Source organism: Ranitomeya variabilis, chromosome 4 (assembly GCF_051348905.1).
Source record: "Ranitomeya variabilis isolate aRanVar5 chromosome 4, aRanVar5.hap1, whole genome shotgun sequence".
NCBI classification, from domain to species: Eukaryota; Metazoa; Chordata; class Amphibia; order Anura; family Dendrobatidae; genus Ranitomeya; species Ranitomeya variabilis.
The window spans coordinates 349123935-349149926 of record NC_135235.1 but is presented as its reverse complement, the minus strand read 5'-3'; the positions used below and the strand labels follow the sequence as shown (position 1 = coordinate 349149926).

At 44.3% G+C, this 25992-nt stretch overlaps 1 protein-coding gene across 1 annotated transcript in view; it reads right to left on the bottom strand.

Annotated features, from left to right (window-relative positions):
- Positions 1-6719: 6719 nt before the first annotated feature.
- LOC143764754 (serine/threonine-protein kinase SBK2-like) overlaps positions 6720-25992 on the bottom strand; it is a 128493-nt gene continuing 109220 nt past the window's right edge. Inside the window, exon 3 of the mRNA XM_077250685.1 lies at positions 6720-7346. Coding sequence (XP_077106800.1) covers positions 6801-7346 — 546 coding nt within the window. The 3' untranslated portion in view covers positions 6720-6800. The remainder of the gene's footprint in view (positions 7347-25992) is intronic.

The following is a 25992-nucleotide window of genomic DNA, read 5'->3' as shown; positions in this document are numbered from 1 at the left end:
ACGTGGAATCCCACCTGGTGGGTAGGTCACATATGATGCGAAGTTCCAGAAGGCGGAATCGGCGCTGCAGAGCTGCAATGCGTGATCTTGCCATGCTGGAACGCCGCAAATGAGCACACTCTAGGCGGACCTTGTGCAGCAGTGCATCAAGATCCGGATAGTCCCTCAAAAAACTCTGCACGACCAAGTTAAGCACATGTGCCAGACATGGGATGTGAGTGAGGTTACCTAGGCCCAGAGCTGCCACCAGATTTCAGCCATTGTCACACACTACCATGCCTGGCTGGAGATTGGCTGGCACAAACCAAACGTCGCTCTCCTGCTTGATGGCATTCCAGAGCTCCTGCGCTGTGTGGCTTCGATTCCCCAAAGAAAATAATTTCAAGACGGCCTGTTGACGTTTGGCCACAGCTGTGCTCATATTGGTCGTAACAGGTAAACGTTCACGGGTCCATGTGGAGGTGGACTGTGACGGCTCCTGCAGCGATGATTCTGAGGAACTTGGGTATGAGGAGGAGTCAATGTGTACAGACTGGATTCCTGCAATCCATGGAGTTGGCAGAACACGTCTTGCGCCACTCGCACGATCTATACCCAGCTCAACAACATTAACCCAATGGGCAATGAGGGAAAGGTATCACCCCTGTCCATGGTGACTGGTCCATGCATCGGTGGTGAGGTGTACCTTGCTTCTGACGGCGTTCAGTAGCGCGTGTATAAGGTGTCCCTCTACATGCTTGTGCAGGGCAGGGACGGCTTGCCTGCTGAAATAAAAGCGGCTGGGCACATTGTATTGTGGGACTGCCAATGCCATCAAGTTACGGAAGCTGTCAGTCTCCACCAGCCTGAATGACATCATTTCAAGGGACAGTAGTATTGCAATGCCAGCATTCAGAGCCTGTGCTCGGGGGTGGTTTGCTGAGAATGGCCACCTTTTCTCCCATGCCTGTGCTACCGATGGCTGTAGACTGGGCTGGGAGTGTGAGGATGACTGGAAACGTGGTGCTGTGGGTGGAATTACACTGGGTCTGTGGACAACAGTGCCAGAGGTTCTTCCATGGCGATCCTGTGAGGAAGCCAAACCAGCTGTGTGCGAGCTGGAGAAAGAGGCAACAACACAAGCTGAAGAGATGGTAGGTGCCGCTGTAGGTTGGCCTAGGTCTTCAGTGTGTTTTTGTAACTCCACCGCGTGCTTGGTCCGCACATGTTTCCACATATTTGTGGTATTGAGGTTGCTGACATTTTTCCCTCTTTTGACTTTCTGATCACACACCTTGCATTTGACAAAGCAAATGTCATCTGCAACTGTGTCAAAAAAGGACCAGGCACTGAAAGTCTTGGGAGCGCCCGTTTTGGCTTTTGGAAGAGGCATGCTCCTAACGGGTGCCGAAGTGGAGGCTACAGGCTCCGCAGTCTTCCCCCTCCCCCTCCCTCTTTGGGCCGTTCAGGGAATCTCTTCCTCAGAGCTGCTCCCACCACCTTCCTGTACCTCACGCCATGATGAGTCAAGGACCTCATCATCTACACTACCCTCTTCCACCAACTGCTTCTCCTGGGTAGTCTCGGCAGCACAGTACACACCTGAAAGTGGCACCTGAGTCTCATCATCAGATGCGTACTGAGGTGTGCTGACCGGAGGCACTGCCCCACCCATCTCTTCAGAGTCATAGAGACAAAGCTGTTGGGCATCACGGCATACTGCTTCTTCTTCCATTTCTTTAATGCTGCTTGGCTGGCCCCCTCTTTGCAAGCCAAGAGATTCAGAGAACAGAAGCAGAAATGGCTCCTGTCCTGGGCTCTCTGACTGCCTGGGCAATTTGGCAGGTGGTGAAGAGACAGATGGGTGCTCTTCAGTGCTCTGTGCCTGAGAGGATGTGGCACTAATTGAAGTCGATGTGTTAGCTGTCATCCATCCGACAATGGCTTCAATTTGTTCGTCCTGCAGCAGCTGGGCACAGCGAACTCCTACAAAGCTGCGCATGAAGGACTGTTCCCTGCTAGAACTGGGGGATGATGATTCACCGGTGCCCGCAGCAGGCACATAATCCCCACGTCCTCTCCATGCTCCACGCCCACGCCCACGTGCCTTACTCCCTGCCTTCTTCATCTTGGTAGACTGATAAAGATAGGCAGAAAAGTACTAAGGGCTTAGTGTGCTTATTCCTGAACAGCTGCTAACAGTTATAAGGAACACTAATTTGATCAAGTGTGAACTAGACTTTAATATGAGCTAATGTGGCCAACACAACTCTAAAGTGGAGTGTTTGATGAACTTTATAAACTTTTGGCTTTTTCCACAGAACAGACTACAGAGCGAGCTGCACTCACATACAGACCGTGCAAACAGCCGTAAACGGCGCTGCAAGGCCAAAAAACACTCCTCTACGTAATCCTATATAGTGTTTTTTCAAAATTTTGCAGGATACGGATGGAAAGCCACTAATAGGAAATATTTGGAAAAATGTGCGGCAGGCTACACTAATTGCAAAAAAGGACAATGGAACGGTATGAGGCAGTTACGCACCCTGAGCTGACTACAATCGGCTGTGGCTGCGGACAGACTACAGAGCGATGTGCACTCACACAGAGACTGTGCAGACAGCCGTAAACAATGCTGCAAGGCCAAAAACAGCTCCTCTATGTAATCCTATATAGTGTTTTTCCACAATCTAGCTGGATACGGATGGAAAGCCACCAATAGGAAATATTTGAAAAAATGTGCAGCAGGCTGCACTAATTGCAAAAAAAGGACAATGGATTGAACAGTATGAGACAGTGACGCACTCTGAGCTGACTACAACCGGCTGTGGCTGCGGACAGACTACAGAGTGAGCTGCACTCACACACACAGAGACCTTGCAGACAGCTGTGAACAGCACTGCAAGGCAAAAGCAAGGTTCTCACACAGCGGTTGCTAAATTAGCCTGGGTAAAGCACAATGAAGCAAATCGCTATCTCTAAACTGGCCCTCAGTCACAACACAGCGTCCTGTCCCTAACTGAATTCACAGCAGACTGAGCCCAAAATGGCGGCGGCGACTTTTATAGTGCATTATGACATCATTTCAGCAGCCAATCACAGCCATGCCAGTACTTACATGCCTACCATGCAGAACAGGATGTGCCCACACTTCTAAACATTCCTCATTGGCTGAATTCTGGCTCTGAATTATGGGAACTTCCGATTCCGGTATCCGATATACTGAAAATATCGGAACTCGGTATCGGAATTCCGATACCACAAATATCGGCCGATACCCGATACTTGCGGTATCGGAATGCTCAACACTAGTCATCATCCATCATGGCATCCGGCATTTACATTGTGATACCTCCTGTTGAACCGTGTTACTGATGGGGAAACACGTTGGTATGCATCTGATTCATGCTGAGTATACTCCTAGCTGTGTTATCATATGCATTGAATAGTCTCTGGGCTAAGTCTTGTCTATATGGCAGGTCTGTTGTGGGGAATATAAGTATATCCACAAAACTGATTGTGAGGTATTTTTATTAATATTATGTTCTCCTTAATATAATGTATGATGATCACCCATTAAGGAGGTACATCTGAGCCCTCTATTTATTATAAGTATCATGTGGCAAATCGCTGTGATTATGGAGTCTCTATCATGAAATTGGATGATTTTATATATATATAATTTTTTGCTGCCTGTTTTGATACCCGTTTATGAATTTCAGGGATTAGTATAACTATCTTTCTTCATCTTTGCACTATCATTAAATTGTTTTCCCACCTGTATCAAAAGGGTTGGAATAGGGCAGTGAGGGATAGCCCACGTTGAGTGGGGGCGCCAAAATCATTTTTAGAGTGCCAACCTCCACAGCTAGGCAGGTGCAAACTAGGCCTAGTGTAGGGCATCTGCAGGTTAGTGTATCGTTAGGTCACACATTTTTTGGTATATACCTTTTTCCACTGGGTCGGTGGTTTTTATTATATTATTAAAGGTTAAATTTTAATGGAAATACTTATAGGGAAGCTCCCCTGAAACAGCGTGTTAGAGCTCCCCTTCTGGTCTGGAGTCAGGAAGGTGTTGGATGCTGGTATTACCTGGTAAGGGGACCCCTATTTGCTTCCAGGCATGACATCACCCCCTGTGAGGGAGGCAATGCCACTGTTGCAAACGGACTTGGGTTCCCACAATAGCATGTGCCTTAAATATGAGTGTCTGAGCAAATTGTCTGAATACTTATGACCATGGATATTTCAGTTTTTCTTTTTTAATAAATTTGCAAAAATTACTATATTTCTGTTTTTTTTCAGTCAAGATGGGGTACATTAAGGAGAAAAATTGAACTTTTTTGAATTTACCAAATGGCTGCAATGAAAGAAAGAGTGAAAAATGTAAAAGGGTCTGTCACGAATCCCACCGAGATCCCACCAATGTGTCATGGTTCACGGGGAGGATATCTTCATCATCCCCACCAATCACATCAATTTGTCACGAGCTGGGGTTGTTTGGTTGCCCCAGGTTCCTTCTGAAGGGGATTTATCTATATCCCACTTCCCATTTCTGGTTTGGAACTTGCAGCTCTCTGGCGCCCCCCTTACTCTCAGGTCAGACTAGGTGCTGCACCTAGGGTAATTACTCACCAGAAAGGCTGCCTGCTATGTGCTGGCTTTTGGGCATGCTGCAGCGAGGGCGATAAAACTACTCCCACACAGGCGGGAACAATAATTATCAATGCCGCCGGTGGCTGCAAAGATGCCCAATTTCACAGGACAATGGATGCTGTCACCAGCTCCAATTCTCTTAATTGTTAATGGGTCCAGAGCAAACCCAAATTCACCTCAGAGGACGTGACAGTTCGTTATAGAACAAGGAGAGACAAGCTAATAAATTGTATATTTTACTCCAAAAAAAAGTAGGCATTGTTTACAAAGTATAAAAAGGTATTATAAAGAAGACAAATTATGTGTACAATACAATTACAAATAAAAAAGGGACTAAAATTGAAAAGAACACTTACAGGTCGTTATGTCATTGCACCATCATTGCCGGCCGTGTGCTGTGGAGGATACACAACTCTAGATGCATAGCACATCTGTACAGCAGCTAGACCCTGGACACAAAGACACTGGAAACTGCTGTCTCACTAAGTTATCTCACAGCCCAAAACCCAGGCCCTCCCCCTGTGGTGACATTACTTAGAGGCTGAAACCTCCCCTTTACTTAGAAATATGAAAACTATTTTTATGCCTAGCTCGCTGTATGACTGTATGAATCTTGTATACGATCAGAATGATCAGAATGTGCCCCATATCATGGGGATTCTTTTAAGTGTAAGCACAGAGTAATTTCCTGAACCACTTACGGAGGAACCCCCACTTTGCACTCGTTGCGTTTAGCTGCTAGCGGTTTCAGTGAGTGATAGATCTATCGAGGGACATCCGGAATATATAATTCTTATATCTCTAGCCCGGATCGGTGCCCCTATATATCACTTTCATAGAACAATGGAAGCTTATGGTTTCTATATACCAGTTTCAACCAGTACCAGTTGGGAGGGGGAATGAGTAGGGTAGGATGACTTGTCTGCTGCAGCTAAAAGCCATAAAACTTCTTCAGTGATTCTAGTGAGGGTTGCTAGCACACAGGGCTCACATTACTCTATATAGCACCAAGGAAGGAGGGGTGGCTTAGAATTCCAGCCTTGTTAACAGGCAGAGAAATCTGCAATCTGCAGCGGGTGTCTGTGCCATTGTACCTTCTAGAACTAAACTCACCTTATGGCATTTTTACATTATCGTGACAGGGTCTGAATACTTTCCGTACCCACTGTATGTCTAATAAAACGTAATATTTTAGGATTATCCTCCATGAGCATATAATGGAGTGCATATAATCTCCTAACAAAACAATAATCAGCCCCCCAGTACCCTGTCGCCCCTCACCCACCTCAGCCCTCACAATACCCTCTTTCTCTCACACTTGCCCCCACAGTGCCCTGTCCCCCCTCCCCACAATACCCCATCCTATCACCCCCCCAGTGCCCTGTCCCCCCTCCCCACAATACCCCATCCTCTCACATTCACCCCCCAGTGCCCTTTTCCCCCTCTTACTTCAGCTCGCACAATACCCCCATCCTCTCACCATCACCCCACAGTGGTCATGACATGCCTTCATTTAATAAATCTTACAAATTCCATCCCCACTTACCGATGAAGTGTGCAGGCAGTGAGGCAGGACCAGGAAGTGTCAGAGTGAAATTCAAGGACCCAGCATACCTGCCCTGAGCCAATCCAAGCATGCATAAAACTGCAGCCTGACAGAAGATCATCCGGTCAGTAAGCCTGCACCGTATAGTGCATGAGGGAGACTCTACAACTGGCCACTGTGTGACCACACGTGCAGAGTCTCCATCAGGCAGGGAGAGCAGGCATTTTCCTACTCTCCTCCTGTGCTGTGTTCTGCCTCATGACTCCCTGTGGGCCCCTTCATGTGACGGAGCCCAGGGTGATGGTCCCCTCTGCCCTGCCAGTAGCTACACTACTGTACAGTATTTTGTATACTATTAAGATTCACCAAGCTGCAGGGCTTTCTGAAAATTTTACCAGGGCTGCACAATCCCTTTAAGGACAAGCCTGCTTTTCAAAAAGTAAGTTGTTCTATATCGAACCAAGAGTCTGATAAAGGTTAACTTAGACAACAATTGCTCAAAGACAAAAAAGATGCATTTAGAAGGCACCATTTTACAGATAGCTTTAATATATATTTAATTGTGACAGAATTGCTACATCAAGGTCAATGAATATAATATATACAGATGTAAGCAACCTTATTTCGATTTGTCCACTCTCCATGGGTAGTCCATATACCATAAAGCTTTGTTCACAGGACTCCTGTTACATGGATTTAAGGCCATTAACTGCTTGAGCATATCCTTGGCCTCTGATGTCAGTTTTTTCCAGTGCCAAGCTAATTGTTCATGTCTTCCAGTTTCTTGCCATATAATAAAGTCTTCAAAAAATGGGTCAGATGATAATGTTTTTTCCCAAGGAAAATAGCCTGTTATCAAACAAAATAGTAGCACTCCAAAAGCCCATGCATCAAGAGTGAAATCTATAGGTACTGCTTCTCCATTTTGAGTATTACTTAATTCTGGTGCAGTGTAGGGGATGACACCTGATACAAGTTTAAGCATTGTACCCTTTGGTCGAGTTAAGCCAAAATCTGTTAGTTTGATTCTTTGACAATCACGACCAAACAAAAGAACATTTTCAGGTTTGACGTCTCGGTAGACCAGACCTCTGCTATGAATGAACTCAAGTGCACTGACTAGTTGATTGGTGCATACTTTAGCTACTGGCTCTGGCACACCTTCCTGCAATAAAAAGTAAAATATATTAAAGTAGTGTAAAACATTACAACATTTCTATAAAATAGTCATGTCTTGCTTCTCTATTTTGCAATTTTAAAGGGGTTGCAGGATATGCTGCAGATGGAAAAAAAATATGATGGCCATTCAGAAAATATATCCATTTTAGTTTATAGAGAGGGATTATAGGGGAGTTGCTGTATATGCTCCTAGTCATGGCATACATACCCTTTGTTAGAATAATGAAAAATATTTGTGTGTTCAGCATAGCGAAATGAAAATATCAGTTTATTGTGATTTCAATAAAACAGATGAACAATGCTTTACAATAAACAGATTGCTGACATATTTCAAGTGCTGGCTGCTATCTTTGTTTAATGTGAAGTATTTTGGATACTCTTTAATGAAAAGTCCCAATAAACAAATGTTTTTAAATCCCTATGCTGGACACGCAAGATTTTTTGATATTTCAACTATCCGTTAGAGATGAGCGGTGTTCGAGTCGGACTGTTCGCCAATTTCAAATTCGAGCTGTTTTGGGAGGTGTTCGAGTCGTTCGACAAACCCGAACAATTTGCTTAAAATTCGGCTGTTCGAGTTTCTGTTCGATAACTGCTCGCTCACCAAAGCCTAGCTTGATTTGCACAGCTGTTTGTAATTGTTAATGGACTGTTTCAGTGTATAGTGGGCGGGGGGGCGGGTGACAGATCTGTGCTGAAATAACGCCGATCTCCATTTTTTTTTCTTTCCCGCATTTACAGAGGGGCGGTGCAGTCTCTCAGCCTATCAGCAGTGCGCACACACACAGCAATGTGCATGTGATGCACACAAGCAAGGGCATGTGTCATTGGCTGTGTATGTCAGATGTCCTTGCCCTATAAGAACCAGCCATTTGCCCCGTCGCCACCATTTCCTTACTGCTGCAGCTTAGTGTTAGACGGCACCGCTGCTGCTGTGGGCGCTATACAGACTGAGGCCGGCCTCACACTAGCGAGTTTTACGGACGTATGAGCGCAGAAAATACACCCGTAAAATACGCATAACACATGGCCCAATGATTCCCTATGTCCCAGCTCCTATCTGCCGTATTTTACTAATCCGTATTATACGGTCTTGTACGGCCATAGAAAATCGCAGCATGCTGCGTTTGTCACCGTATTGCGCAAAAAAATCACCAATGAAAGTCTATGGGGCGAGAAAAATACAGATTACACACGGACCAGCAGTGTGACCTGTGAGAAATACGCACCGGTGTTAGAGAGAAAAGCCGGTAATTCAATTGCCGGCTTTTCATTTCTCCTTCCCAAACCCGACATGATATGAGACATGGTTTACATACAGTAAACCATGTCATATCCCCCTTTTTTTTGCATAATCCACACTACTAATGTTAGTATTGTGTATGTGCAAAATTTGGGCGCTGTAGCTGCTAAAATGTAGGGTTAAATGGCGGAAAAAATTGGCGTGGGCTCCCGCGCAATTTTCTCCGCCAGAGTGGTAAAGCCAGTGACTGAGGGCAGATATTAGTAGCCTAGAGAGGGTCCATGGTTATTGGCCCCCCCTGGCTACAAACATCTGCCCCCTGCCACCCCAGAAAAGGCACATCTGGAAGATGCGCCTATTCTGGCACTTGGCCACTCTCTTCCCACTCCCGTGTAGCGGTGGGATATGGGGTAATGAAGGGTTAATGTCACCTTGCTATTGTATCCATTATTAATCCAATAGTACTAAATGGTTAATAAAACACACACACATGATTACAAAGTATTTTAATGAAATAAAGACACATGTTGTTGTAATATTTTATTAGACTCTTAATCCATCTGAAGACCCTTGTCATCTGAAACAAAGTTTAAAAAAACAAACAACAATATTCAATACCTTCCGTTGTTATGTCCCGCGATATAAATCCATCTGAAGGGGTTAAATCATTTTACAGCCAGGAGCTGTGCTAAAGCACTCGCTCATGCCTGTAAACCCCGGGTACTGAAAGGAAAGCTGGGTGATCTGTAGTTACCTTGAGTTGTGGTGATGCGCCCTCTGCTGGATGTCCTCATGAACTGGAGCCTTGGAAAAGTTCCCACGCTCGAGTTCATATGAGGACATCCAGCAGAGGGCGCATGACCGCAACTCAAGGTAACTACAGGTCACCCAGCTTTCCTTTCAGTACCCGGGGTTTACAGGCACGAGCAAGTGCTTTAGCACAGCTCCTGGCTGTAAAATGATTTAACCCCTTCAGATGGATTTACATCGCGGGACATAACGACGGAAGGTATGGAATATTGTTGTTTGTTTTTTTAAACTTTGTTTCAGATGACAAGGGTCTTCAGATGGATTAAGAGTCTAATAAAATATTACAACAACATGTGTCTTTATTTCATTAAAATACTTTGTAATAATGTGTGTGTGTTTTATTAACTGTTTAGTACTATTGGATTAATAATGGATAGGTGTCATAATTGACGCCTCTCCATTGTTAATCTGGCTTAATGTCACCTTACAATAGCAAGGTGACATTAACCCTTCATTACCCCATATCCCACAGCTACACGGGAGTGGGAAGAGAGTGGCCAAGTGCCAGAATAGGCGCATCTTCCAGATGTGCCTTTTCTGGGGTGGCTGAGGGCAGATGTTTGTAGCCAGGGGGGCCAATAATCATGGACCCTCTCTAGGCTATTAATATCTGCCCTCAGTCACTGGCTTTACCACTCTGGCGGAGAAAATTGCGCGGGAGCCCACGCCAATTTTTTCCGCCATTTAACCCTTTATTTTAGCAGCTACAGCGCCCAAATTTTGCACATACACACTACTAACATTAGTAGTGTGGAATGTGCAAAAAAAAAAGGGATATGAGATGGTTTACTGTATGTAAACCATGTCTCATATCATGTCGGGTTTGGGAAAGAGAAATGAAAAGCCGGCAATTGAATTACCGGCTTTTCACATATATCGCGCTGAATTAAATATAAATACAGAATATATATATATGTGTCTCAATGACATATATATATATATATATATATATATATATATATATATATATATATGTATACTGTATATATGTTTTAACGAACATTTGAGCACATAAATCCATTAGATGTCGGTTTTGCAAGCCTGCGAGAAAATATCGCAGTACGGATGCCATACGGATTACATACGGAGGATGCCATGCGCAAAATACGCTGACACACCCTGCCTACGGAGGACATACGGATCACTATTTTGGGGACTTTTCTGCATATTACGGCCGTAAAAAACGGACCGTATTTACATACGCTGAGTGTGAGGCCGGCCTGAGAGTGTTTTTTTGGAGCGAATTGTCAGAGAGATAGGTTTAGGGAGTCGGGACTAGTTGTAATATCAACCCTTTTCAGGGTAGGTTACAGCAGTTCATAGCACTGTTTGCCAGGCAGGTCTCAGCCAGTGATGTGCAACTGTTAGTCACAGCATTTGGTGTAATCTAGCTCAGCCAATCCTTTTGGGCTAGTAGCCCAATAGTCATCTGAGTAGCCCACCTGTGAAGCTAGCTACACTGCCTGTGTATCTCAATTTTTACTGCATCTAACCCAGTAAATCGTTTTGGGGTTTTGGACTTAGTAGCAGTGTCTGCACGTCAGCAGAGTAGCCCGTCTGTGAAACTAGCTACACCGCCTGTGTATCTCAATTTTTACTGCATCTAACCCAGGAAATCGTTTTGGGGTTTTGGGCTTAGTGGCAGTGTCTGCACGTCAGCAGAGTAGCCCACCTGTGAAGCTAGCTACATCGCCTGTGTATCGCAATTTTTACTGCATCTAACCTAGTAAATCATTTTGGGGTTTTGGGCCTAGGAGCAGTGTCTGCACGTCAGCAGAGTAGCCCGCCTTTGAAACAAACTATACCTCCTGTGTATCTCAATTTTTACTGCATCTAATCCAGTTAATAGTTTTGGGGTTTTGGGCCTAGGAGCAGTGTCTGCACGTCACTCGAGTAGCCCGCCTGTGAAACTAACTACACCGCCTGTGTATCTTTATTTTCACTGCATCTAATCCAGTTAACAGTTTTGGGCCTAGGAGCAGTGTCTGCACGTCAGCAGAGTAGCCCGCCTGTGAAACAAACTATACCGCCTGTGTATCTCAATTTTTACTGCATCTAATCCAGTAAAAAAACCAACCACCTAGGGCAAGGATGACAGTCCCAAAGAAAGGAAAACAGAGCAGGGTATATGTATAAATATATGTAAATCTTTATTAGTGGTAATGATACATAAAGTTAAAAAGTGCACATGTTGGATAAAATAATTAAAATTAAATTAACAGACAAAAATAATAGCCAATAGGTCTGCGGTGAACCAAAAGAGATTGAGCAATTGTATAATAATTTATATGTATATGTCTCCCAAATATGTAAAATAATTAAAAAATCTATATGAGAAAGTGAAAAAGTTTTTTTTTTTTTTTTTTTTTTAAATTAAAGAAGTAACCCATAATAGGGTTAAGAGAAAAAGTGCCAATTGTGCAAAAAGTGCAATCATGCAATATAAGTTAGTGTAACACACTCAGAAAAATCCAATCAGGTGCAATGCACACAAAAACAATACAGTGGACAGTATGAAATAAGGAGGACATATACCTTATGGCGTCACCGTATCCAACAAAACGCATCCCGACGCGCGTTTCGGATACACGATCCTTCGTCCCCTGACGAAGGATCGTGTATCCGAAACGCGCGTCGGGGTGCGTTTTGTTGGATACGGTGACGCCATAAGGTATATGTCCTCCTTATTTCATACTGTCCACTGTATTGTTTTTGTGTGCATTGCACCTGATTGGATTTTTCTGAGTGTGTTACACTAACTTATATTGCATGATTGCACTTTTTGCACAATTGGCACTTTTTCTCTTAACCCTATTATGGGTTACTTCTTTAATTTAAAAAAAAAACAAAAAAAAAAACTTTTTCACTTTCTCATATAGATTTTTTAATTATTTTACATATTTGGGAGACATATACATATAAATTATTATACAATTGCTCAATCTCTTTTGGTTCACCGCAGACCTATTGGCTATTATTTTTGTCTGTTAATTTAATTTTAATTATTTTATCCAACATGTGCACTTTTTAACTTTATGTATCATTACCACTAATAAAGATTTACATATATTTATACATATACCCTGCTCTGTTTTCCTTTCTCTGGGACTGTCATCCTTGCCCTAGGTGGTTGGTTTTTTTCATGGTAGGAGTGGTTCCCACTCACTCTATTGTTATCACTGGGGTCATCATAATATATCACTAGTATTATTATTATTATTATTATTATTATAATTTCTACCCCGTATTGTGGTTACAATCTCTTTATCTAATCCAGTAAATAGTTTTTGGGGTTTGGGCCTAGGAGCAGTGTCTGCACGTCAGCAGAGTAGCCTGCCTGTGAAACAAACTATACCGCCTGTGTATCTCAATTTTTACTGCATCTAATCCAGTTAATAGTTTTGGGGTTTTGGGCCTAGGAGCAGTGTCTGCACGTCAGCAGACTAGCCCGCCTGTGAAACTAACTACACCGACTGTGTATCTCTACTTTCACTGCATCTAATCCAGTTAACAGTTTTGGGCCTAGGAGCAGTGTCTGCACGTCAGCGGAGTAGCCCGCCTGTGAAGCTAACTGCACCGCTTGTGTATCTAAATTTTTACTGCATCTAACCCAGTAAATTGTTTTGGGCCTAGGAGCAGTGTCTGCACGTCAGCAGAGTAGCCCGCCTGTGAAGCTAGCTACACCGCCTGTGTATCTAAATTTTTGCTGTATCTAACCCAGTAAATCCTTTTGGGCCTAGTACCACAGTTTGGCCATTCAGCTGTGCTCGGTTTTCATCCTTCGTTTCTTGTGCTAACAACTTACAGATACAGAGTTGCCAATTAGTTAAGCACCAAAATGAGTGGCAAAAGGCCTGCTGCTGGTGGAAAGGGGAATAGGCGTGTTGGAAAGGGAAAAAAAGGTTGTGTCCGTAGGGTAGGTGGTAAAGCAACAGTAACATCTGCAGAAGAAAGACCATCTTCCAGCCAAAGTAAGATGTCTACTTCTTTTCGTGGACAATCAGATATGATCCCTTTCTTACGACCATCGCTACGAGCATCGCCAAAAATTCCAGATGAAGCACAAAAACAGAAGGTGCTTGAACGGATATCAAGTGCTCATTCAAGTGGGCTCTCCTCCATGTCAACTTCAACATCACAACTACTCCAGTCCTCAGAGTTGTCACCCCAATCGCACTTGCTTCCTCACAGCTCCCAAGTCTACAGCTGCCCGTCTGAGCATGGGGTAACACACATGGTTGAGTCTGTAGAGCTGTTTACGCATACTATAGCCTGGGAATCAGAGGTCTGCTCCAGAGCCTCTGTGAATCCAGACGAGGAAATAATCTGCACTGATGCCCAGAATCTTTGTGAGTCAGATCCAGGCCCAGATGAAGAAGGTTCTGAGCATACTGTAGACCCTCGTTCCCAAAGTGTAACTCCTGTTGGTGGAGACAATGAGGAAGATGATGATGAGACTGAGATACCTGATTGGAACGAAAACTTGACTTTTAGGTCGGGGCAGGAAGAGGTTGGCTCTGAGGACGATGGGTGTGAGAACACACAGGATGATGATGATGAGGTTGTAGACCCCACTTACTGTCAACCCCCAGTCCGCCAGTCCATGAGGTCAGCAGAGGATGGAGGAGGATGCTAGTGACGAGTCTGACGATGAGGTAACGGTGCGCCTTCCTGGACAGAGACGGAGTACTGGAAGCACATCAACAACTGCATCCTCAACCCTAACTGTGCCTCAGACCAGAAGTCGTAGTGGCTCTTCAGGTCACACGGGCGATAAGCCTTCCATAGCCTGGGCATTTTTGACTTCGCAAAGGATGACCCAACTCATGTTGTCTGTAAGATTTGTCAACAAAATCTCAGTAGAGGTAAAAAAATCACTAGCTTGAGTACTTCATGCATGAACCGTCACATGGATATGAGGCATAAGTTGCAGTGGGAAGCTCACTGTGCTACAATGCGGCCTAGTGGGCCAGGTCAACCACCGTTGATTTACTTATGTACTATTTTTAACGGCATCTGGCCCTGGAAATCCTTTTGGGCCTAGTAGTATTTAGTGCTACTCAGCAGTGTACCCCACCCATGAAGCAGGCTACACCGCCTGTTTACCTAAGTACTATTTTGTAACGGCATCTAGCCCTGGAAATCTTTTTGGGCCTAGTAGAATTTGGTGCTACTCAGCAGCATACCCCACCCATGAAGCGAGCTACACCGCCTGTTTACCTAACTACTATTTTGTAATGGCATCTGTCCCAGGAAATCCTTTTGGGCCTAGTAGAAATTAGTGCTACTTAGCAGCGTACCCCACCCATGAAGCAAGCTACACTGCCTGTTTACCTAAGTACTATTTTGTAATGGCATCTAGCCCTGGAAATCCTTTTGAGCCTAGTAGAATTTGGTTCTACTCAGCAGCATACCCCACCCATGAAGCAAGCTACACTGCCTGTTTACCTAACTACTCTTTTGTAATGGCATCTAGCCCAGGAAATCCTTTTGGGCCTAGTAGAATTTAGTGCTACTCAGCAGCGTACCCCACCCATGAAGCAAGCTACACCGCCTGTTGATCTAATTACTAATTTGTAACTGCATCTAGCCCAGGAAATCGTTTTGTACCTAATAGTATTTTATGCTACTCAGCACAGTACCCCACCCATGAAGCAAGCTACACCGCCTGTTTACCTAACTACTATTTTTTTAACGGCATCTGGCCCAGGAAATACTTTTGGGCCTAGTAGAATTTGGTGCTACTCAGCAGCGTACTTCACCCATGAAGCAAGCTACACCGCCTGTTTACCTAAGTACTATTTTGTAACGGCATCTAGCCCGGGAAATCCTTTTGGGCCTAGTAGAATTTAGTGCTACTCAGCAGCGTACCCCATCCATGAAGCAAGCTACACCGCCTGTTTACCTAAGTACTATTTTTAACGGCATCTGGCCCAGGAAATCCTTTTGGGCCTAGTAGCAATTTCTGCTACTCAGCAGAGTACCCCACCCATGAAGCAAGCTACACCGCCTTCTTTTTTTCTCAATCTAACCCCTCAGCTCTGGGGTGTCCACTCTCTCTGCAGCTCTCTCCTTCTCACAGGTGGACTACCGCATGTTTTCACACTGTGGCAAATCTTTTGGGCCCAGGCATAAGAAGTCATCGAGGTAATGGATAATATGTGCCGCCTTACAAATGTCCATGACGACACATTCGAGGAAGCAACTAAATGCCTCAAATAGTGAGCAGGATATGGAGCACCCCATGGGCAAACAGCGATCTATGTAGTATGCTCCTTCACAGAAGCAGCCCAATGGGAGGACACTATTTGGAGGCACAGGTAGTAACCGGAACGCCCCCTCAATGTCTGTTTTGGCCATTAAGGTGGCCCTTACCAACTTCTTGACCCACCTGATTGCCTCGTCAAAGGAGGTACAGTACATAGTACTGTACTTGGTTCCGCGTCGATGTTGTCGTTTACTGACCTGCCCCTTGGATATGACAAATGGTGGATTAGTCTAAATGGATTGGGTTAATTTTTTGGCACAACTCCCAATGGAGTTACCACTACGTCTTCTAATGAAAGTGTTCTGAATGGACCTGCCGCCATTCTACCTAAAGATATTTCTTTTTTCATTTTTTTTGTCAAGGTGTTGGGTGAGTTTAGATTTTTACTCCAGCGTTTCTTGATTTTAGAAGGGCATGACATGCCTATATCTGTGTCTCCTCCTCCTTTTACTCCTCCACCTTTTCTTTTCGCATGACTATATGTAGTTATGACTTTTCCATGTGTTTGTTGTGTCTTCTGAACAGTTTGTCAGCTTTTGGACACCTTTTAAGGTGTTTTCTATGTGTTTTCCATGTGTTTGTATGTGTTTGTGTTCGCCTGCCATTGGTTTCAATGGGGTTCGACGGTGTTCGTCGAACGTTCGACGAACAGTTCGTCGAACATGTCCCTGTTCGACGAACCGAACCGAACCCGAACACTAGGGAGGTGGCTCATCACTACTATCCATCTAAGATTAAATTGAGGTCTATGCTGGAAATTCCAATTCAGGATGTGGGTAAGTGAATGCAAATTGTTTTTCTCTACACACCCATTGTTAGGCCTTGTTGCAGGAGCACTAATGGCCCCACTAGGAGAAGACGTTTCTCAGATGATGTGATTTCTTTTTACCATGCCATCTGAATGTTGAAACTGCTGGGATTGAAGCTAGCTCTGGTCCCAGCAGTTGCGTAGCTGTTTATTATACTTGTGCCATCCACGTGACATACATGTTCATCTTGGCACCGTATGTATGGGATACCCTGGGGAAGGTCTATAGAAATGACTATGTGGGGAAGGTCTGCACAAATTACTAACTTAGGTGTAAGTGGATTTTAAGGGACCGCTGCCATATGACTTCAAAGTCGGGTACCAGAATAAATTAAAAATTGTGGATATTCGAATCTTTGGTTACAGTTTGCATATGTAATGCATCATGATAAGCTACATTACACAGCATTTATGTTTTTATATCCATCAAAAACAGACCATTTTTCTCTAGTGTGTTATCCACAATTTTTAATCTATTGACACTTAGCGATGGTTTAGTTAGCAGTGGCTAAAGCACCTGAGGAAAGCAGAAATATAACGGATGTCTTCACTTTTTCATTTGTTTTAATGGATGTGCATTGACTTTCATGCAGGGATTTAATGCAATCTTTTTTTGCCACAAATGACCATTTGGATATTAATACCCTCATTTGAGGGTTGTACAAAATCATGAACTGAAAATTATCCTGCTATTTTGATCAAACATATAATTAACTCACACTTAATGTAATTGCTGGAACTGTTCCTCTTTGGTGAGGCTGTGATGTTAGGTGATATTGATGATGTTGCTAATTGCAACTGATTTTCCAGATTTGTATCGGTCTTGAGCACACATGACTCATGATGATAAGTTTTGTAAAGAACTGCTCTCAGCAGTAAGTTGTACTGAACCCAGATATGTATTTCAATGCAGGTTTGCTCAAAGTGAGAGCTTTATCACTGCTCATGTATCGTTTACAGAATTTAAGCAGTGTGATGTCTGCTGTATCCATCACATAGCAGACACAAAAAAATGTATTTTATACATCATATAGGATATATGGAGACTGCTGTAAAGATCACCTAGGAGACACTGAGACTGCACAACATGCTTCACATAGGAGACTCCAATACTGCTTTACACATCACATAGGTGATGCAGGGATTGGAATATATACATGACATAGGATACACTGAGACTGCTGCAGATACATCACATAGAAGATGGAGACTGGTGTATATGCATCACATAGAATACACTGGGACTGGTATATATGCTGTCCATAGAATACACTAGGACTGGTGCATATACATAAGGTAAAGTTAAAACAGTAAAAAAAAAAACACCTCACCCTTAGGCCGGTTTCACACTTCAGTGGCTCCGGTACATGAGGTGACAGTTTCCTCACGTACCGGAGCCACTGACACACGTAGACACATTGAAATCAATGCATCTGTGCAGATGTCATTGATTTTTTGCGGACCGTGTCTCTGTGTGCCAAACACGGAGACATGTCAGTGTTCGTGGGAGCGCACGTATTACACGGACCCATTAAAGTCAATGGGTCCTTGTAAAACACATACCGCACACGGACGTTGTCCATGTGCAGTCCGTGTGGCGTGCAGGAGACAGCGCTACAGTAAGCGCTGTCCCCCCACATAGTGCTGAAGCCGCCATTCATATCTTCTCTGCAGCAGCGTTTGCTGTAGAGAAGATATGAATAATCCTTTTTTTTTTGTTTCGCGTGTTTAACATAAAGAGCCATGTCCCCACCCCCCTCCCACCCCCTGTGCGCCCGCCCGCTGTTATTAAAATACTCACTCGCCTCCCTCGCAGTGTCCTGTCCTGGCCGCACCTTCTACTGTATGAGCGGTCACGTGGGGCCGCCCATTACAGAAATGAATATGCGTCTCCACCCCTATGGGAGGTGGAGCCGCATATTCATCAACTGTAATGGGCGGCACCACGTGACCGCTCAGTGCAGGAGAAGCTGCGGGGCAGAGAGCAAGCGTCGAGGGAGGCGGGTGAGTAATTTAATGCCGGCGGCTGGGCGCACAGGGGGTGGGAGGGGGAGGATGCCCTAAAGTTTATTTTAAACACAAAAAAACAAACAAAAAAAAGATTTTTCATCCCTTCTCCCCAGCGAGCGCTGGAGAGAAAGGATGAATGGTGGCTTCAGCACCATGCTGGGGGGACAGCGCTTACTGTAGCGCTGTCTCTCCTGCATGGTCCGTGTGGTACCCAGGCGGCACACGGCTGCCGCACGTGTGCCACACGGATGGCCTACTTGAGCTCACGGACACACGGACACGGATAACTCCGGTACCGATTTTTTCCGGTACCGGAATTATCTGGACGTGCGGGACAGGCCTTAGGCAGGCGTCACGCTTAGCGTAGGGAAATACGGTCCATTTTTTACAGGCGTAATATGCAGAAATATTCCCTAAACAGTGTTCCGTATGTAATCCGTAGGCAAGGTGTGGCTGCGTATTTTGCGCATGTAAATCTCCGTATGTAATCCGTATGGCATCCGTAATGCGTTTTTTTCTCGCAACCTTCCAAAATGGATATTTAACGGTTTTCAGGCCTGAGATTAATTTAAATCATCATCAGCAACCCTATTTAAGGCCTCTACAACAGGTGGCAGCCTCCAATCTGGCTATTTTGGTGCTTTGCTTCTGTTCGTGTGTTGGTGGTACTTTGGCAACATGTGTGACCTGCTGCATTTCACCCCAAATCAGTGGGTGTTATTTAACTGGGTGTTGTCACGTGGATTTGGCCAGCCATATTCCGTGATAGTGGATCCGCGAAGGAGGAGAAGAATGTGGGTGCATCCACTTTTGAGGCAACGCCTCACTAAAGGGCATTTTCAAAGGCTGTATGCGTCTCTGCAGACACATCCGGACAAATTCTATCAGTACTGTCGCATGACCATAGCCACCTTTGACATTTTTTTGGAGACAGTACGTCCAGGCATTACGTATCAGAAAACCAGGATGCGGAAATGTATATCTGCAGAGGAGCGTCTTCTCCTTACTTTACGGTATGTATTCACCATCCTCACATACTGTATGTTAATGATATTTATGTAGTGGATGTAATGGAAGTAAAAATTTTTCTGTGTCCTAGCTGCTGATTACATTTGTTTAAAATTATCTGGCTAAATTAAAACAAATTCAAAAACCAAAAATTTAGTTATTATGAAATTTCTGTAGCCAATGTATTTATTTTGAATGTACACTGGTATCCTGCCTTTTTAGATACACACATTACTTGTTTTTAACCCATTACTTGCCAAATTAAAATTTTTACAAGTACAGATTTTTCAGAAAAGGGAGTCCCAATATTCAATTTAAAAGGATAATGACATGATTTCCTATTTTGAAAACATTCCCTTTACAAACACAACACAAAAAATTGTTCCTAAATATAAAAATTATAAAATCCTAGTTGCTAGAAGCTAAAGATTAGGCGTCCCCAAAAAAAGGACATTGGTAGATAATGGGTTAATATGCTTTTTCACAAGCATTCTTACATTGGTAATAATTGTTTTTTTTGTGTGCTTTCAGCTTCCTGTCCACTGGATTATCATATGCTGGACTCCATCTTGAACTTCTAATAGGGAGGTCCACTATTTCCGGCATAGTGCGGGATACGTGTATAGAACTGTGGGCAAGACTACACGAACTGGTGATGCCTGAGCCCAAAATGGAGGATTGGGTGAAGATAGCAGGTGGATTTCAGGACAATTGTGATTTCCCCCACTGCATTGGAGCCCTTGATGGGAAACATATCCGGGTGCGTAAGCCGCCGAACTCAGGGTCCCAGTTCTACAATTATGAACAGTTTTTCTCTGTAGTACAGTTAGCTGTAGTTGACAGTCACTACAGGTTTATAATTGTAGATATTGGGGCCTATGGTCAAATTGGAGTCTCTAGAGTCTTCAATTCGTCCATTATGGGTCGGCTGCGTGAGAACCAGTTGGACCTACCACCACCACGACAACTCCCAGGCTCCAATGTTGAAGCAGTGCCATATGTCCTCGTGGCAGATGAGGCATTCCAGTTGACAAGGCATGTCATGAGGCCTTATCCCCATCGCAACCTGGACCACCGGCGGCAGGTCTTCAATTTGCGGCTATCACGGGCACGGCGACTGGTGGACTGTGCCTTTGGCATTCTGTGTGCCAAATGGCGGGTCCTCCAGTCTGCAATACAGTTGAGTGAAGCAAACGTCAATGAAGTTATTAAAGCTTGTGTAGTTTTACATAACTTCACAAGACTACATGAGTGCTCCTCAACTGACTGCTGAAGGCATGTTGCCCAATGTGGGTAGCCTTATACCACATGTCCTTCCTCAACGTTGTCCCTGTTATCAAAGTGCGGGATATTTATATTAATTATTTTCTTTCATCTCAGGGTGCTACTCGCTGGCAAGATAATGCTGTCTCTATGTTGTGATTTTTTAATTTTTATCTATATATACATCTACAATGATAAAATTATGTTACTTTACTATGTGTTTTGAATTGACTTATTTTACAGATAGTTAACAATCTAGGAATTGTGTATGGTGTTATAATGATTGGTCAAACAAACATAAATTGGCTTGTTGATTTTTTTTTTTTATAAATTGTAGCATAAGCCAAATTTGTTTTTTATAAGACTGTTCTGTCCTCACTAAATGAGGCAGGCTCATATGTAGCTATATAGGCAGCTAAACCGCTATACCGGAGTCCAATAAGGAGACTGTGGTTGAGTCTGTGCTTTTACTGAACGTAGTAGTATATTGATGCGGTGAAACTGTAAAAAATCATATGCATACAATCAGTGCATGATATAGCAGAAATACATGCTACACATGATGTACATTATGCATGAACATTTACAAGGCTAGAAACTAAACTAGGAGTACAACTGACTAAGCTAGGCTAATATTAGAGCAGAAATTAGCTACAGAAAGCATAAAGACATACCGGCAATGCAATGACAAGGGGGATGAAGTGAAAGCATCTTTAATTGAAAACAGACTGAAGCAAGTGAAAGAAAATGGAGGGAGATGGAGGCTGAACTACCATAATGCATTGCAAAGAGGGAGGAGAATCAGACATGGAAAATAGAAAAAACAGAAAATAGAATTGTGAACATGACTCTGACCGCTAGAGGGAGCAAAACACTACAGACAAATTAAGGTATGAATATATCAGTTCCTGTATACTGGCTACTGAGAAAACGGCAAATTATGCAAACAGATCATCAGAGGTAAAAAATTAGATGGCGGAGACAGAACACTCCCCGGCTGACATCAACGGATGTAACTACTTCTTTCTTCTGAAGGCAACAATAGGACCAATTCAGATACCAGTCTGAAAAATGACTTAGGTTCATTCCCTTTGGTCATCCTTGGTTCAACGTTGCCATCCTTGATCAGGAATGTTGCGGTAACTAGACTAAGTGGCCACTGGTTCCGGTAAATTTGACAGTCTTTCACAAGGACAAGGTCACCTATGCTCAGATTAGGCTTAGTAAATTGCCACTTCGTCCATGGCTGCAGGGTAGACAAATATTGTTTGCGCCACCTGTCCCAGAAAGTATTTGCAAGACTTTGTACCTGTCTCCATTGGCACTTGTAGAGGTCCTTAGCGTTGAATCCTCCTGGAGGGGCATTGGACAGTCCCGTTTTCTGGGTAAGGAGAGTAACTGGAGTCAATAACAAGGGCTCCTCAGGGTCGATAGGAACTGGAACCAAGGGTCTTGCATTGATTATAGCTGCAGCTTCTGCCATGAAGGTCATTAGGCTTTCGTGGGTAAGTGGAGTGCCCCCACATAAGGGTAATGGGGTACTCGGAACCGGGTCCTTCAGTTCAGGGGATGTCACGGTGGCCTGACCCGGTCCGTGGCCCTTTGAGGGGCGTCCAATAAAAGGGATAGAGTCTTTAAAGGGATAATGTTCATGACGCCACCTGTGGTATTCGGTCAGGGTGACCGACGCTGCTTAGGGGTCTGCTGGGGTGATGTGATGGAAGCTAGATGGTATACCTTCCCACAGGTGAAGTGTATCCCCAGGGCTTCCCAGAAGTATAGATGGTGATGGTGGATGATGTAAGGTGCAGTGAATAATGAGGACACAAGGGTGCAGTCTCTATACCTTTACTGAAGGCTTCAGCATCCACAGTCCAGAGCACCAGATCACAGGGCAAGCAGAGTCCAGCCGGTCTGAAGGCAAATCCAGAGTCCCCTTATCCAGGTGGAAATCAGTAGCCTTCCTCTAGCGCCTGTGTGTAGTACCTCCCTGCTGTGCTTCTCAGTAAGGTCCTCACAAGTGTTGTAGATGTTCTAGATGTTATTTCTTTCTCTCTGTCCCCCTGATGGAAGGGATAGGACAAACCCGTATGACTGATGGCCTGAGGCTTTCTACAGGGGCACTAGCACGCCCCAGCCCCCACAAGTTGCCACCGTGCCTCCTGGGTATAGGTCGGGCAGGTAACATGGAATTATCTGTCCTGACAGTCTCTGAAGCAAGGCTTGGAGACGATTGCTCCCTCGGTATTCTGGCTACCGGATTATGCGCCTTAGAAGGAAGCAGCCTACTCCTGGCTGGTCTCCTTCTGATATTCCTCTCCTGTGCTCTGCTTTCCTGCACACTCTCTGCAATATGCTCACTTTAGTGTTCTCTTCCAGGGGTTGCAGCACTTCAGGCTCCAGGACTCCATCCTGTCCCTCTGTCTCCCTGACAGGAACTGCACTCTGAACCCCTTTTCCCTCCAGATCATGATGTTATATAGGGGAGTTCATCTTAAACAGGCTAGAGCTCCCCCTTCTGGTCTGGAGTGTGAACATTTTGCATGCATGGTGTTTACCTGGTAATATTTCCTTTATTGCCTTCAGACGTAATATCACTCCCCCTGGTGGAAGAATGACATTACTGCAACGACCAGAACTCTGGGGCGCTGCACTCCCCCCCCGTTAAATCCAGTACTCCTGGACTGGGAAAAGAAAACAACAATTACAGGTTAGCAAAAGACATGCAAAATTTTGAAAAACACTTGAACAATTACAAAACTTTGGCTTCCCTTTATGGGAGGTGAGGACACTTGAACGTTGCAAAACAAGTTTGTAAAAGGTCATCTGTAAGGTCCTTAGACAGATGTAGCAAAGAAAGGCTCTACCCACATTGGCAAAGTGGGCAGAACCAGGGTGCACCTTGGAGGTGCCAAAACTATTTACAAAGAAAGTCTTTGGGTAAGCATTGTCCATTACCGCAATGTCCATGTAAGGACTCTGGATTCCTTGTTTATCTTTGTTGCCATTTTCCAAGATGGCATCTGCTGTCTCAAATCTTCTCATGTGATCTGACTTCCCTGTCTTTATAAGCCTGGCTTGCTTCATTCTCCTTGCTTGTGTATTCTGCCTGAATCCTTGGTTAGTGCTGCAAGAGACTTCCCCTCTCCAGATACTCCGGCTCCGCCTATTCAGCTAACCTTCTCATCTCTCAGAGGTTCTCCTGCATTTCTCTGCATTCTTCTCCTACCTGCTGGACATGTAAGCTCATCCTGCTACAGCTAAGCTTGCTTGATTTCCACTGCTGGTTTATGTGACTGTTTTGGACTTGAAGCTCTGCACTGCTTCTGGACTCTTTGCTAATACTACCAGCCCTGGTTTGAACTGTGTCTTATTGTCTGCATTTCCCCAGAAGATGCTACGCCCATAAGACTTTGCCTGCAGCAAAGCTGCAAATAACTATTCCTAAGAAGGACCCAGTTTGCCGTCCATTAGAACTGTTGAGCACATGCTGCACCCACGTTTGTGCATTTGAATATTGACTCTGCCTGCAGCCAAGCTGCAAGGAACTTATCCTGATTTCACCTTATTTGCTGTGTTTGAACTTGTTCACACTTTGCACCAGTGTTTGTTTGAAAAATACAGACTTATCACTATATTTGGTTCTGTTGCTTATTTGTCTCAAGCCAAGAGATTCCTGAGTGTTCCACTATAATTGTTACAGTCCATTTTTAAACCTGTAACAAATCTAAGCAAACAATTCAAACATATAACAGCAATTATTAACACTTTTAATCCTTGTAATGAGCTGGGATTTGACTCTTGGTGCTACGTGTAGACCTGCGTAGTTCCTGAGCTACTGTGTCTGTTGATACTGGAATGGACCCACTAGTGCATGTACTATGTGTAGGTATACTAGGTAAGCATCTGCGTGGTCTCAGATTCACCATAGGTCTAACAGTTTCACCGATAGCAGAGGGTGGAGTCTCTGGTTCCACTGCTGGGGTGACAACTGCTGCTTGAACCTGTTGGTGCGGAGTCTCTTCAGGTTCTGGATGATTCTGAGTCGCATTTTGTTCTGGCGTTTCCAGCTGATGAAACGTTAAGACAGGTATCACTATGGCCTGATTTATGTGAGTCCAAGACTTGGGAAAATCTCCAAGAACAGTGTGTATCATCTTCTCTTCTATAGGTGGAGATGTTCCTGGATCGGTCTCTCTGTTCCTCAATTTATCAGGGCATTTCTTGAGATTATCTCTGGAAACTGCCATCGAAGTTTCTCCTCCATCTTTGCTGATAAGACAGACTTTAGTATTGTCAAAGCTGGATGGCAAGATGGTATATGCTTCTGCTTCCCATTGATCATCAAGTTTGTTCATTCTTCTTTTGCGCTTTAACACTTGTTCACCTGGTGACAAGGGAATTGCAGGAGCACGTTGGTTGTAGTCTCTCTCTTGGTTTTGTCTGGCTTGAGATAGACTTCTTTCAACACACTCTTGTACTTGACGGTACTTTTCCTGTCTCTCTGTATCCCAATCTGCATCAGATGATGGATTTTCCGGGGTTAGAACTCCCATATCCAGATCAACAGGTAGTTTGCTGGATCTTCCTCTCATCAGATATGCTGGAGTACAGTTGGGGGAATTCACTGGAATGTGGTTGTACAGATCTACCAAGTCTTGCAACTTTTCTGGCCATAAGTTCCTTTCTTTCACAGGCAAGGTCTTCAGTAAGTCGATTACCACTTGGTTCATCTTTTCACACATTTCGTTAGTTTGTGGGTGATACGGTGTTGTTCTGATCTTTTTGCATCCGTATAAATTGCAGAACTCTTGTAACACCTATGTTTCAAAGGCTGGACCTTGATCAGAAGGACCTTCTCTGGGTATCCGTGTGGTCTGCAAAAGTACCGTTGAAAGGCCTTGGCTGCTGTTCTTGCCATCAAATCTTTGACAGATACAACCACCAGGAATCTGGAGTAGTGGTCTACAATGGTCAGAGCGTACACATAGCCGGATCGGCTTAGTGTTAGCTTCACATGATCTAGCACGACCAATTTAAGTGGTTGTTTGATGACTATGGGCTGTAAAGGAGCCCTCTGGCTGTCACGGTCCTTCCTGTGTAGGCTACATGGGCCACACTCTCGGCACCACTTTTCGATGGTTTTCTTCATGGCAACCCAGTAGAACCTTCCACGAAGTAGACTCTCCAACTTCCTCCATCCGAAGTGTCCTGCTCCATCG